Genomic DNA, 13,762 nt, shown 5'->3' on the forward strand with positions numbered 1-13,762 from the left:
GTTGGTCTCACTTCCTGATTGGTATTAAAAAGAGTTGTTCGGTTGGCTCCCATATTATTAAAAGGTCCAGAAGCCTGGGGTTGGTCTCACTTCCTGATTGGTATTATATTATTAAAAGGTACAGAAGCCTGGGGTTGGTCTCACTTCCTGATTGGTATTATATTATTAAAAGGTACAGAAGCCTGGGGTTGGTCCATCTGCATTTGGACACTTCCTGATTGATTGATTGGTATTATTCATATTTTTTTACAAATAATTAATTAATCACTCAAATGTTAAACATTTTATTTTTTTTAGTTTCTATTACAAATTTATGTTGCCCTTTCTTTTTTTTAAACCCCATTGTCCCCTTTGAGCTCTGTGGCATAGTAACAGGTATTCCGAGTCTGTTCTGTGAGCCGTTCAATTAAGAGTCGTTCGTATGGCTCCGCTCAACTGAAAGAGTCGTTCGTTTGGCTCCGCTCAACTGAAAGAGTCGTTCGTTTGGCTCCGCTCAACTGAAAGAGTCGTTCGTTTGGCTCCGCTCAACTGAAAGAGTTGTTTGTTTGGCTCCGCTCAACTGAAAGAGTGGTTCGTTTGGCTCCGCTCAACTGAAAGAGTTGTTTGTTTGGCTCCGCTCAACTGAAAGAGTCGTTCGTTTGGCTCCGCTCAACTGAAAGAGTCGTTTGTTTGGCTCCGCTCAACTGAAAGAGTCGTTTGTTTGGCTCCGCTCAACTGAAAGAGTGGTTCGTTTGGCTCCGCTCAACTGAAAGAGTCGTTTGTTTGGCTCCGCTCAACTGAAAGAGTCGTTCGTTTGGCTCCGCTCAACTGAAAGATTCGTTCGGTTGGCTCCCAAAAGGGTAAACGGTTCACTACAGGCTTAGAAATGGAAAAGCCATTAATAAATAGTCTAAATTTAAAACCTAAAATGTTACCTACCATTATATCAGTTAGTGAAATGTGAGTTAAAATACATTTTTACCTGACCAAATTATTAGATGGTCTGAATGTTTTTATTTTTTACTCACTGAGAAAATGAGTTTAGACCAGAATGAGGTTCCCTCCTGTCTATATTGTTCCTGCACTGAGGAATTACCATCTTCAGAGAATGTTATTTAAGTAATTGATCTGCAGATAAAACATTTCAATTTTTTTTAAACAGTAGTGTTTCTTACCTTTTTCCAGAAGAGTTGCAGCCTCCTTGATGCTCTGTGGAACTTCCTGAGTAAATCGACCAATCAAATCCAAATCAAATGTATTTATATAGCCCTTCGTACATCAGCTGATATCTCAAATTGCTGTACAGAAACCCAGCCTAAAACCCCAAACAGCAAGCAATGCAGGTGTAGAAGCACGGTGGCTAGGAAAAACTCCCTAGAAAGGCCAAAACCTAGGAAGAAACCTAGAGAGGAACCAGGCTATGAGGGGTGGCCAGTCCTCTTCTGGCTGTGCCGGGTGGAGATTATAACAGAACATGTCAATATGTTCAAATGTTCATAAATGACCAGCATGGTCAAATAATAGGTCTGGGACAGGTAGCACGTCCGGTGAACAGGTCAGGGTTCCATAGCCGCAGGCAGAACAGTTGAAACTGGAGCAGCAGCACGACCAGGTGGACTGGAGACAGCAAGGAGTTCTGGCATACAGCCGTGGACACCTCCACAAGAGCCCTGGGATTTCACTGTGAATATCGTGATGGATTTCACTGTGAATATGGTGACGGATTTTACTGTGAATATCAGGTGACGTGTATTGTGGGGTATGGTGCTAAAACACCTTGGCAACTTTCTAGTCTTTTTGGAGAGTATATTTTATCAAACAGTCCACTGCCTCCCTTCCCTCTTGTCCAATGTTCCCCTCAGTGGTTGCTGGTTTGAAACAAGAAACTCAATAATGTCCACAAATCGCCAACAAATACATGAGATTTTTTTTGCCAGATACCCATCAACAAGTGTTGACCCCGATGTTCCCATAGCACTTCCACTTCCAACTAGCTTTTTTATTTCCACGGTGCAGTACGGATTTTGTGCCAACTTGTCACTCAATCATTTAAAAACTTTGTTGCTATTTTTATACAGGGTTAGGGTTAGGGTTAGGGTTAGGGTTAGTTGTTGTTATTATTATACAGGGACATAACTTCACCAACTGGAGTGGAAATCCTGTACACTTTGTGAAACGAAAGGGGACTAACCCTACGCCCATTAAAACCTCTATTCCACTATCTAACCCTACGCCCATTAAAACCTCTATTCCACTATCTAACCCTACGCCCATTAAAACCTCTATTCCACTATCTAACCCTACGCCCATTAAAACCTCTATTCCACTATCTAACCCTACGCCCATTAAAACCTCTATTCCACTATCTAACCCTACGCCCATTAAAACCTCTATTCCACTATCTAACCCTACGCCCATTAAAACCTCTATTCCACTATCTAACCCTACGCCCATTAAAACCTCTATTCCACTATCTAACCCTACGCCCATTAAAACCTCTATTCCACTATCTAACCCTACGCCCATTAAAACCTCTATTCCACTATCTAACCCTACGCCCATTAAAACCTCTATTCCACTATCTAACCCTACGCCCATTAAAACCTAAAACCTCTATTCCACTATCTAACCCTACGCCCATTAAAACCTCTATTCCACTATCTAACCCTACGCCCATTAAAACCTCTATTCCACTATCTAACCATACGCCCCCTCTATTAAAACCCTACGCCCCCATTAAAACCTCTATTCCACTATCTAACCCTACGCCCATTAAAACCTCTATTCCACTATCTAACCCTACGCCCATTAAAACCTCTATTCCACTATCTAACCCTACGCCCATTAAAACCTATTATTCCACTATCTAACCCTACGCCCATTAAAACCTATTATTCCACTATCTAACCCTACGCCCATTAAAACCTATTCCACTATCTAACCCTACGCCCATTAAAACCTCTATTCCACTATCTAACCCTACGCCCATTAAAACCTCTATTCCACTATCTAACCCTACGCCCATTAAAACCTCTATTCCACTATCTAACCCTACGCCCATTAAAACCTCTATTCCACTATCTAACCCTACGCCCATTAAAACCTCTATTCCAATATCTAACTCTACACCCATTAAAACCTCTATTCCACTATCTAACCCTACGCCTTAAACCTCTATTCCACTATCTAACCCTACGCCTTAAACCTCTATTCCACTATCTAACCCTACGCCTTAAACCTCTATTCCACTATCTAACCCTACGCCCATTAAAACCTCACCACTATTCCACTACATGACCCTATCTGATCCTGCAGCAGGCCGGCAGCCTGGGAGAACGGGACACTATCGTTCATCACACCTTGTAACACTTCTGCAGTAAAATCTCATAACCCGAGGAGTTCTCTGCAGCTACCACCACAACATCTATTTTCAGGTGATTTATGTTCCATCTCTGCGGTACAGTTGATAACCATGGCCATGAACGCTAAGAAACCAACCTTACTGAAACACATATCACTCGTTGTCCGATCCCTCTGTTCGGACATGGATCTACTGCTCACAGGGATCCTCTCAGAATCCTTCACCCTTGACCCATCCTCCTCTACTTTATTCACTGCTTCAGCATACGACACCTTCTGCACTACTCTGACACTAGCCACCTCAACCTGTCTCTCTCACACCGGACACTTCCGTACCCCAGCAACATGTGCATCCCTACAGTTGAGACAACTTTTTCCACCGAAACTACACATTTCTCTATCACATGTCCTCCTGCACACTTCCCCACATTTTGGAATCTCCCTCCTAACACACTGCTGTGACATGACCATACACTTGGCACCTGAAACACTGTAATGGGTTCAGCACAAAAGCTTGCATAGAATAACTGATATATCCTTACTTGACTTTGTTAGGTAAAGACTCGGAGTCAAAACTCAAAAGGACAGACAGTGTCTCTGTTTCACCACAGGGTTTGCGTCATGCCAAACTGCAAGCGTCCCAAACACTGGGAATCTTCAACTTCAATTGATCCACCTCCACAAATAACGCTACTCCAAAAATCACTGGTGCCCTGTTCCTAAGAGCAGAACAAGGAACAGAGTCGCGTGGCAGATCTCCTGCTCCCTCTGGGCGGAACAAAAAAAACATCACAAGTCCACCTGGGTTTACCTTCCACAGATTCAACAGTACCAACTTCTTTTCTACCCAACCCGATACCACATATGGATCAGCCAAAATGGCCTGGATCCACTTTCTTCAAGAATCTCACTCCCACTGGGCCAAAATCATCTTCATCATTGGGGATGAGACTCTTCACCATACCTCCCTTCCAACTGAAGCACTAGGTTCGATTTGATTGACAGCTGCTGCGTTCTAATATTGTTCAAAAGCACCTCTCTCTCCTTTCCTTTCCTTTCGCAACTGGGACCGTTGTGAACCTTCCTAACTGTACCATTACGAACTAACCCATGTTCACTGTTCATCAAGGACGTTAGACAGGTAAAGGATATTAGTTTTTATAAGAGTTTGAGGCTGAAATGACGTGGTTTCCTTTCCTCGTTTCCTTGTCTCATTTGCTTCATCTGATCTCCATCTCATCTACTCTCCCCATCTTTCATCTCTCACTCCTGCCTCAGCCTCGTCCCTCCCTTTATCCAGTCCTCCCAGGGGCTGTGGAACCCCCAGCTAGCACATAACGTTCTCAGAACCATATGTTTCTTCGAGCTTGGTGAGAGCATGGTTGTCCTATGGTTATTTTGCATAGAACTTTCCCACAACCTTCTGGGAATGGTGCAGGATACCCAGCTAGCACATAATGTTCTGAGAACCATATTTTTTTCTTAGGTCGGGAATTTCAGTACTTTAGCATAATGCTTCCTACAGGTTTCCCCATAGTTCTATTTAAAGTAATGTCATTGTTCAGACAACGTTATTCTGTGGGAATATCAGGACTTCAGCATAATGCTTCCTACAGGTTTCCCCATAGTTCTATTTAAAGTAATGTCATTGTTCAGACAACGTTATTCTGTGGGAGTATCAGGACTTCAGCATAATGCTTCCTACAGGTTTCCCCATGAGTCTATTTAAAGTCACGTTCTCAGAACATTAAGAAAATGTTCTATAAAAAACACAACATTAGTAACGTTCAAAGAATGTTCAAAACAGTTAACCTAAGCTAGCAGCGTTATTAAAATTGTTATTGAAACGTTCTCAGAACATTATAATTATGTCAAATAACCAATATTTAGTCAGAGATGATCACAGTTTAGAGATGATCACAGTTTAGAGATGATCACAGTCAGAGATGATCACAGTCAGAGATGATCACAGTCAGAGATGATCACAGTCAAGAGATGATCACAGTCAGATGATCACTGTTTAGAGATGATTGCAGTTTAGAGATGATCACAGTCAGAGATGATCACAGTCAAGAGATGATCACAGTCAGATGATCGCAGTCAAGAGATGATCACAGTCAGAGATGATCACAGTTTAGAGATGATCACAGTTTAGAGATGATCACAGTCAGAGATGATCACAGTTTAGAGATGATCACAGTTTAGAGATGATCACAGTTTAGAGATGATCACAGTCAGAGATGATCACTGTTTAGAGATGATCACAGTTTAGAGATGATCACAGTCAGAGATGATCACTGTTTAGAGATTATCACAGTTCAGAGATGATCACAGTTTAGAGATGATCACAGTTTAGAGATGATCACAGTCAGAGATGATCGCAGTTTAGAGATGATCGCAGTCAGAGATGATCACAGTCAGAGATGATCACAGTTTAGAGATGATCACAGTCAGAGATGATCACAGTCAAGAGATGATCACAGTCAGAGATGATCACAGTTTAGAGATGATTGCAGTTTAGAGATGATCACAGTTTAGAGATCATCGCAGTTAGATCATCCGAGGGTCTTTACACAAGGTGTTGTTCATATTTTCTCACCCTCCTCAACCCAGTTTGATCTAGATCAAGTAACACTGACACATGTATGAGATCACCAGCTGTTCTGGACAACTGTGTAATCACTCTCTCCGTAGTCGATGTGTGTAAGACCTTTCAACAGGTCAACATTCACAAGGCCGCAAGGCCCGACGGATTATCAGGACGTGTACTGCGAGTATGCGCTGACCAACTGGCAGGTGTCTTCACTGACATTTTCAACCTCTCCCTGACTGAGTCTGTAATACCAACCTGTTTCAAGCAGACCACCATAGTCCCTGTGCCCAAGAACACTAAGGTAACCTGATTAAATGACTACCGACACGTAGCACTCACGTCTGTAGCCATGAAATGCTTTGAAAGGCTGGTCATGGCTCACATCAACACCATTGTCCCAGAAACCCTAGACCCACTCCAGTTTGCATACCGCCCCAACAGATCCACAGATGACGCAGTCTCTATTACACTGGCCTTTCACACCTGGACAAAAGGAACACCTATGTGAGAATGCTGTTCATTGACTACAGCTCAGGGTTCAACACAGGGTTCAACAATCCCCTGTATATAGCCTCCACATTGACTCTGTACCGGTACCCCCTGTATATAGCCTCCACATTGACTCTGTACCAGTACCCCCTGTATATAGCCTCCACATTGACTCTGTACCGTAACACCCTGTATATAGCCTCCACATTGACTCTGTACCGGTACCCCCTGTATATAGCCTCCACATTGACTCTGTACCGTAACACCCTGTATATAGCCTCCACATTGACTCTGTACCGGTACCCCCTGTATATAGCCTCCACATTGACTCTGTACCGGTACCCCCTGTATATAGCCTCCACATTGACTCTGTACCGGTACCCCCTGTATATAGCCTCCACATTGACTCTGTACCGGTACCCCCTGTATATAGCCTCCACATTGACTCTGTACCAGTACCCCCTGTATATAGCCTCCACATTGACTCTGTACCGTAACACCCTGTATATAGCCTCCACATTGACTCTGTACCAGTACCCCCTGTATATAGCCTCCACATTGACTCTGTACCGTAACACCCTGTATATAGCCTCCACATTGACTCTGTACCGGTACCCCCTGTATATAGCCTCCACATTGACTCTGTACCGTAACACCCTGTATATAGCCTCCACATTGACTCTGTACCGTAACACCCTGTATATAGCCTCCACACTGACTCTGTACCATAATAACCTGTATATAGCCTTCACATTGACTCTGTACCATAATAACCTGTATATAGCCTTCACATTGACTCTGTACCAGTACCCCCTGTATATAGCCTCCACATTGACTCTGTACCGGTACCCCCTGTATATAGCCTCCACATTGACTCTGTACCAGTACCCCTGTATATAGCCTCCACATTGACTCTGTACCGGTATCCCCTGTGTATATAGCCTCCACATTGACTCTGTACCGGTATCCCCTGTATATAGCCTCCACATTGACTCTGTACCGGTATCCCCTGTATATAGCCTCCACATTGACTCTGTACCGTAATACCCTGTATATAGCCTCCACATTGACTCTGTACCGGTACCCCCTGTATATAGCCTCCACATTGACTCTGTACCAGTACCCCCTGTATATAGCCTCCACATTGACTCTGTACCGTAACACCCTGTATATAGCCTCCACATTGACTCTGTACCGGTACCCCTGTATATAGCCTCCACATTGACTCTGTACCGTAACACCCTGTATATAGCCTCCACATTGACTCTGTACCGGTACCCCTGTATATAGCCTCCACATTGACTCTGTACCGGTACCCCCTGTATATAGCCTCCACATTGACTCTGTACCGGTACCCCTGTATATAGCCTCCACATTGACTCTGTACTGGTACCCCTGTATATAGCCTCCACATTGACTCTGTACCAGTACCCCTGTATATAGCCTCCACATTGACTCTGTACCGTAACACCCTGTATATAGCCTCCACATTGACTCTGTACCAGTACCCCTGTATATAGCCTCCACATTGACTCTGTACCGTAACACCCTGTATATAGCCTCCACATTGACTCTGTACCGGTACCCCCTGTATATAGCCTCCACATTGACTCTGTACCGTAACACCCTGTATATAGCCTCCACATTGACTCTGTACCGTAACACCCTGTATATAGCCTCCACACTGACTCTGTACCATAATAACCTGTATATAGCCTTCACATTGACTCTGTACCATAATAACCTGTATATAGCCTTCACATTGACTCTGTACCAGTACCCCCTGTATATAGCCTCCACATTGACTCTGTACCGGTACCCCCTGTATATAGCCTCCACATTGACTCTGTACCAGTACCCCCTGTATATAGCCTCCACATTGAGTCTGTATTCGGTATCCCCTGTATATAGCCTCCACATTGACTCTGTACCGGTACCCCCTGTATATAGCCTCCACATTGAGTCTGTATTCGGTATCCCCTGTATATAGCCTCCACATTGACTCTGTACCAGTACCCCTGTATATAGCCTCCACATTGACTCTGTACCGGTACCCCCCTGTATATAGCCTCCACATTGACTCTGTACCGGTACCTCCTGTATATAGCCTCCACATTGACTCTGTATTCGGTATCCCCTGTATATAGCCTCCACATTGACTCTGTACCGGTACCCCCTGTATATAGCCTCCACATTGAGTCTGTATTCGGTATCCCCTGTATATAGCCTCCACATTGACTCTGTACCGGTACCCCCTGTATATAGCCTCCACATTGACTCTGTACCGGTACCCCCTGTATATAGCCTCCACATTGACTCTGTACTGGTACCCCCTGTATATAGCCTCCACATTGACTCTGTACCAGTACCCCTGTATATAGCCTCCACATTGACTCTGTACCGGTATCCCCTGTATATAGCCTCCACATTGACTCTGTACCGGTATCCCCTGTATATAGCCTCCACATTGACTCTGTACCGGTACCCCTGTATATAGCCTCCACATTGACTCTGTACCATAATAACCTGTATATAGCCTCCACATTGACTCTGTACCGGTATCCCCTGTATATAGCCTCCACATTGACTCTGTACCGGTATCCCCTGTATATAGCCTCCACATTGACTCTGTACCGGTATCCCCTGTATATAGCCTCCACATTGACTCTGTACCGTAATACCCTGTATATAGCCTCCACATTGACTCTGTACAGTAATACCCTGTATGTAGCCTCCACATTGACTCTGTACCGGTACACCCTGTATACTGCCTCCACATTGACTCTGTACCAGTACCCCCTGTATACTGCCTCCACATTGACTCTGTACCAGTACCCTTGTATATAGTCTCCACATTGACTCTGTACCAGTACCCCCTGTATATAGCCTCCACATTGACTCTGTACCATAATAACCTGTATATAGTCTCCACATTGACTCTGTACCAGTACCCCCTGTATATAGCCTCCACATTGACTCTGTACCATAATAACCTGTATATAGTCTCCACATTGACTCTGTACCAGTACCCCCTGTATACTGCCTCCACATTGACTCTGTACCAGTACCCCCTGTATATAGCCTCCACATTGACTCTGTACCATAATAACCTGTATATATCTCTTACGTTTTGGGGGATTTTCTTAAAACTGCATAGTTGGTTAAGGAGCTTGTAAGTAAGCGTTTCACTGTAAGAGCTACACCTGTTGTATTCAGCGCATGTGACAAATACAAATTGATTTGATTTAAAAAAGGCCACCTAAACCAGTTTGATCTAATTCTATTAAAGGCACCCTCTAGATAAACCAGTTTGATCTAATTCTATTAAAGGCACCCTCTAGATAAACCAGTTTGATCTAGTTCTATTCCTGATGGATTAATTGTATATTTTTCTGCTTAAAGGGTAAGTATAATTTTCCCCCCCAAAAATCAATTTATTCATAAACTCTTTTCTCCAAAGAATTTTGTTTATTTAGTTCCTTCCTCCGTTTTAAAGGCGAGATCTCACATTGAATTTAAATCATTCCCAGTTACTCCCATGCGTTGGTTCTATACTATTGGAATGAAACCAGTCCCTCATTTAAGTTCTAGATGCTCTCAGACTGGATCATTTGGGATTTAATTATTACGTTTCAGGATCCTCGCATGCTACTGGATTTTTCAGAGTTTTCTAACTTGATAATATAATATTATGATCCGTCATACTGTAAGGGGGGGGGGGTAAATAAGAAACAAATACGTTCTGGATCTGATCTCCGTTTGTATTAAAGAAACGCCATGTATCGATCACTGTCAGTTTGAATTAAAGAAACGCCATGTATCGATCACTGTCAGTTTGTATTAAAGAAACGCCATGTATCGATCACTGTCAGTTTATATTAAAGAAACGCCATGTATCGATCACTGTCAGTTTGTATTAAAGAAACGCCATGTATCGATCACTGTCAGTTTATATTAAAGAAACGCCATGTATCGATCACTGTCAGTTTATATTAAAGAAACGCCGTGTATCGATCACTGTCAGTTTATATTAAAGAAACGCCATGTATCGATCACTGTCAGTTTACTGCAAAATATAGGGATATCACTTTTCTGAAATCTCGGCGCTATTTAAATAAAAAAAAGTTTAAAGAGTTTTCAGGTATTTCATTAAAGTTTCCAGCTAATATAAGCCATGCATTTTGTATACTTGTTTTGCAGCTCAGTAAGTTTATCAGCAAGATCTGAAAAGAAAATCGTGTTTGAGGTGTGAAAATTGTAACCATACACATTGCATACAACAAAACCAGCATTATATAGTTTAGAAATCAATATAACCCACCTCCCATGTTTGGAAGCGGAAAATCATTATCTACGTTCTGATTTATTGATTCACTTCAGACCTTATCGAACGTCACGTTCTACAATAAACATTCCACCAATGAGAAGATCTGATTTGAGACGGGAGGGAGAGGTGCGCCCTTCAGTGTATTCAACAGCGATGGAAGTTTTTTATTTTTAAAGTTCCGTATAAACATAACCGGTTCGGTTTAATCGCGTTCGTTCTTTTTTACTTTGTCTCGTGTTTTTGACCATGATTTGGTTCGGTAGAGTTGCCAAACTTCACTACGGAGTTCTCCGCTGCTCGCTCTCCTCTGCCTCTGGAAAAAGTTCCAGCGCGATTCAAGTTCCCTACTTGGTGAGTTCTTATCAATAGGTTTATATCTTGCATGTTATACATAAATGCATACGGAATTATGCACTTTGTGTATGTTATTGTTATACAGTAGACCTAGTATTCATAACCAAAGCTCTCTCTTTCTCCACTCCCCATTTCCGCAGTCTTTTTGGAGAATCAGCTCGAATTCAATGTTAGCCCCATACCGTATCCACAGAGTCAGCCCTGAACAAAGAGAACTAGAGCATGGGGATAAAAACCTGTTTTAACAAGAGTTTCCATTGTCTCAGAAGGTCAGACACTCCCTTCTCTCTCTTATTGATGAGAACGCGCGTCAAGTGTGCACGGTGAAGCCTGGGTGTGTAGGACGGTGGTGAATCATTTGAATGGAAGTGGAGAAGTCTTGGAAAATCACTGACAAAATGGAGTCAAAACTGGCACGAAAATAATCAGCTTCAGCTCAAGAGGAAACATGATATATTTTTACTGCTTTCAGGAAGCTGATAGTGGCGACACCCATAAACAAGGCCAGGACACAGAAAGTTAGGGCAGGTTTGCGGTTAGCCGGTAATAGCAGGCTTTTTGGCCATTAAAAACATTGAAAAGGAGTGTCAATTCTCCAGGAGAAAATGTTTATTCCATTGTGAACTCGTGCTTTTGTTTTGCCGGAACAACATTCGACCGGTCGTGCTTGTCGTTCACTGGGTTAATCTGCATAATTTAGTGGAATTAAATTGGCACGTATTCCTTATGTATCAAACAGTATACGGAGCCTTTGAGAGGAACATCTGTCAAACAGCGCTTTTATAAACCCAATCATTACGCAACAATTGTAAACGCAATCGTGTTAAAAAAAAAATATATATATATTTTTTTTTACCATGATTTAAAAATAGCTACTATTTTTATTTCTCAACTGGTAGTTGAAGCTTCCCAGGCTTCATCTGTGTCACCCACCACTTTGCAATGGCCTGGAGGCAGTTTGAAGACATACAGCTACTTAATAATGTAGCCTAGTGGTTAGAGCATTGGACTAGTAACCGGAAAGTTGCAAGTTCAAACCCCTGAGCTGACAAGGTACTAATCTGTCGTTCTGCCCCTGAACAGGCAGTTAACCTGTTCCTAGGCCGTCATTGAAAATAAGAATTTGTTCTTAACTGACTTGCCTAGTTAAATAAAGGTCAAATATTTAAAAAAAATTTAAATCATGTTTAAAACCTGAACGTTTCACTACATATTATGAGGCATGTTTTACCTTGCTATAAAGTAGCATAAATGGCCCCCTAGTGGCGCAGGGATGTAAAGACACTGCATCTCAGTGCTAGTGGCGTCACTACAGACCCCGGTTCAATCCTGGGCTGTATCACAACCGGTCGTGATCGGCAGACCCATAGGGCGGCTGCACAATTGGCCCAGCATCATCCAGGTTAGGGTTTGGCCGGGGTAGGCCGTCATTGCAAATAAGAATTTGTTCTTAACTGACTTGCCTAGTTATATTTAAAAGAGCCAAGGCAAAATCCGACCATATCGGTGGAGGAAATGATTTACTAATGACTTCAATACAGTATACCATTTACTAATGACTTCAATACAGTATACCATTTACTAATGACTTCAATACAGTATACATTTTCACAACATTTTAACCACTAAACTATTGTTTATTTCTCTCATGTTCTATGAGAGTAAGGAGACAGGTCACAGAGCAGTAAGGAGACAGGTCACAGAGCAGTAAGGAGACAGGTCACAGAGCAGTAAGGAGACAGGTCACAGAGCAGTAAGGAGACAGGTCACAGAGCAGTAAGGAGACAGGTCACAGAGCAGTAAGGAGACAGGTCACAGAGCAGTAAGGAGACAGGTCACAGCGCAGTAAGGAGACAGGTCACAGAGCAGTAAGGAGACAGGTCACAGAGCAGTAAGGAGACAGGTCACAGTGCAGTAAGGAGACAGGTCACAGAGCAGTAAGGAGACAGGTCACAGAGCAGTAAGGAGACAGGTCACAGAGCAGTAAGGAGACAGGTCACAGAGCAGTAAGGAGACAGGTCACAGTGCAGTAAGGAGACAGGTCACAGAGCAGTAAGGAGACAGGTCACAGAGCAGTAAGGAGACAGGTCACAGAGCAGTAAGGAGACAGGTCACAGTGCAGTAAGGAGACAGGTCACAGAGCAGTAAGGAGACAGGTCACAGAACAGTAAGGAGACAGGTCACAGAGCAGTAAGGAGACAGGTCACAGAGCAGTAAGGAGACAGGTCACAGTGCAGTAAGGAGACAGGTCACAGAGCAGTAGACAGGTCAGACAGGTCACAGAGCAGTAAGGAGACAGGTCACAGAGCAGTAAGGAGACAGGTCACAGCGCAGTAAGGAGACAGGTCACAGCGCAGTAAGGAGACAGGTCACAGAGCAGTAAGGAGACAGGTCACAGAGCAGTAAGGAGACAGGTCACAGCGCAGTAAGGAGACAGGTCACAGCGCAGTAAGGAGACAGGTCACAGCGCAGTAAGGAGACAGGTCACAGCGCAGTAAGGAGACAGGTCACAGCGCAGTAAGGAGACAGGTCACAGCGCAGTAAAGAGTCAGGTCATTCCATCCTTGACTTGTATGTTCTGTTAATATTAGTTACCAAAATGGGAAGGAGGGAGTGAAGGAGAGAGTGAGGGAGTGAAGGAGAGAGTGAGGGAGAGAGTG

At 43.3% G+C, this 13,762-nt stretch overlaps 1 protein-coding gene across 1 annotated transcript in view; it reads left to right on the forward strand.

Moving 5' to 3' along the window:
• Positions 1-10,830: 10,830 nt before the first annotated feature.
• Positions 10,831-13,762, forward strand: part of LOC112240271 (calcium uniporter regulatory subunit MCUb, mitochondrial) — a 30,305-nt gene continuing 27,373 nt past the window's right edge. Inside the window, exon 1 of the mRNA XM_042329299.1 lies at positions 10,831-11,099. Within this exon, the coding sequence (XP_042185233.1) occupies positions 10,995-11,099 (105 nt within the window). The 5' untranslated portion in view covers positions 10,831-10,994. The remainder of the gene's footprint in view (positions 11,100-13,762) is intronic.

This window comes from Oncorhynchus tshawytscha, linkage group LG10 (assembly GCF_018296145.1).
Source record: "Oncorhynchus tshawytscha isolate Ot180627B linkage group LG10, Otsh_v2.0, whole genome shotgun sequence".
Classification (NCBI taxonomy): Eukaryota; Metazoa; Chordata; class Actinopteri; order Salmoniformes; family Salmonidae; genus Oncorhynchus; species Oncorhynchus tshawytscha.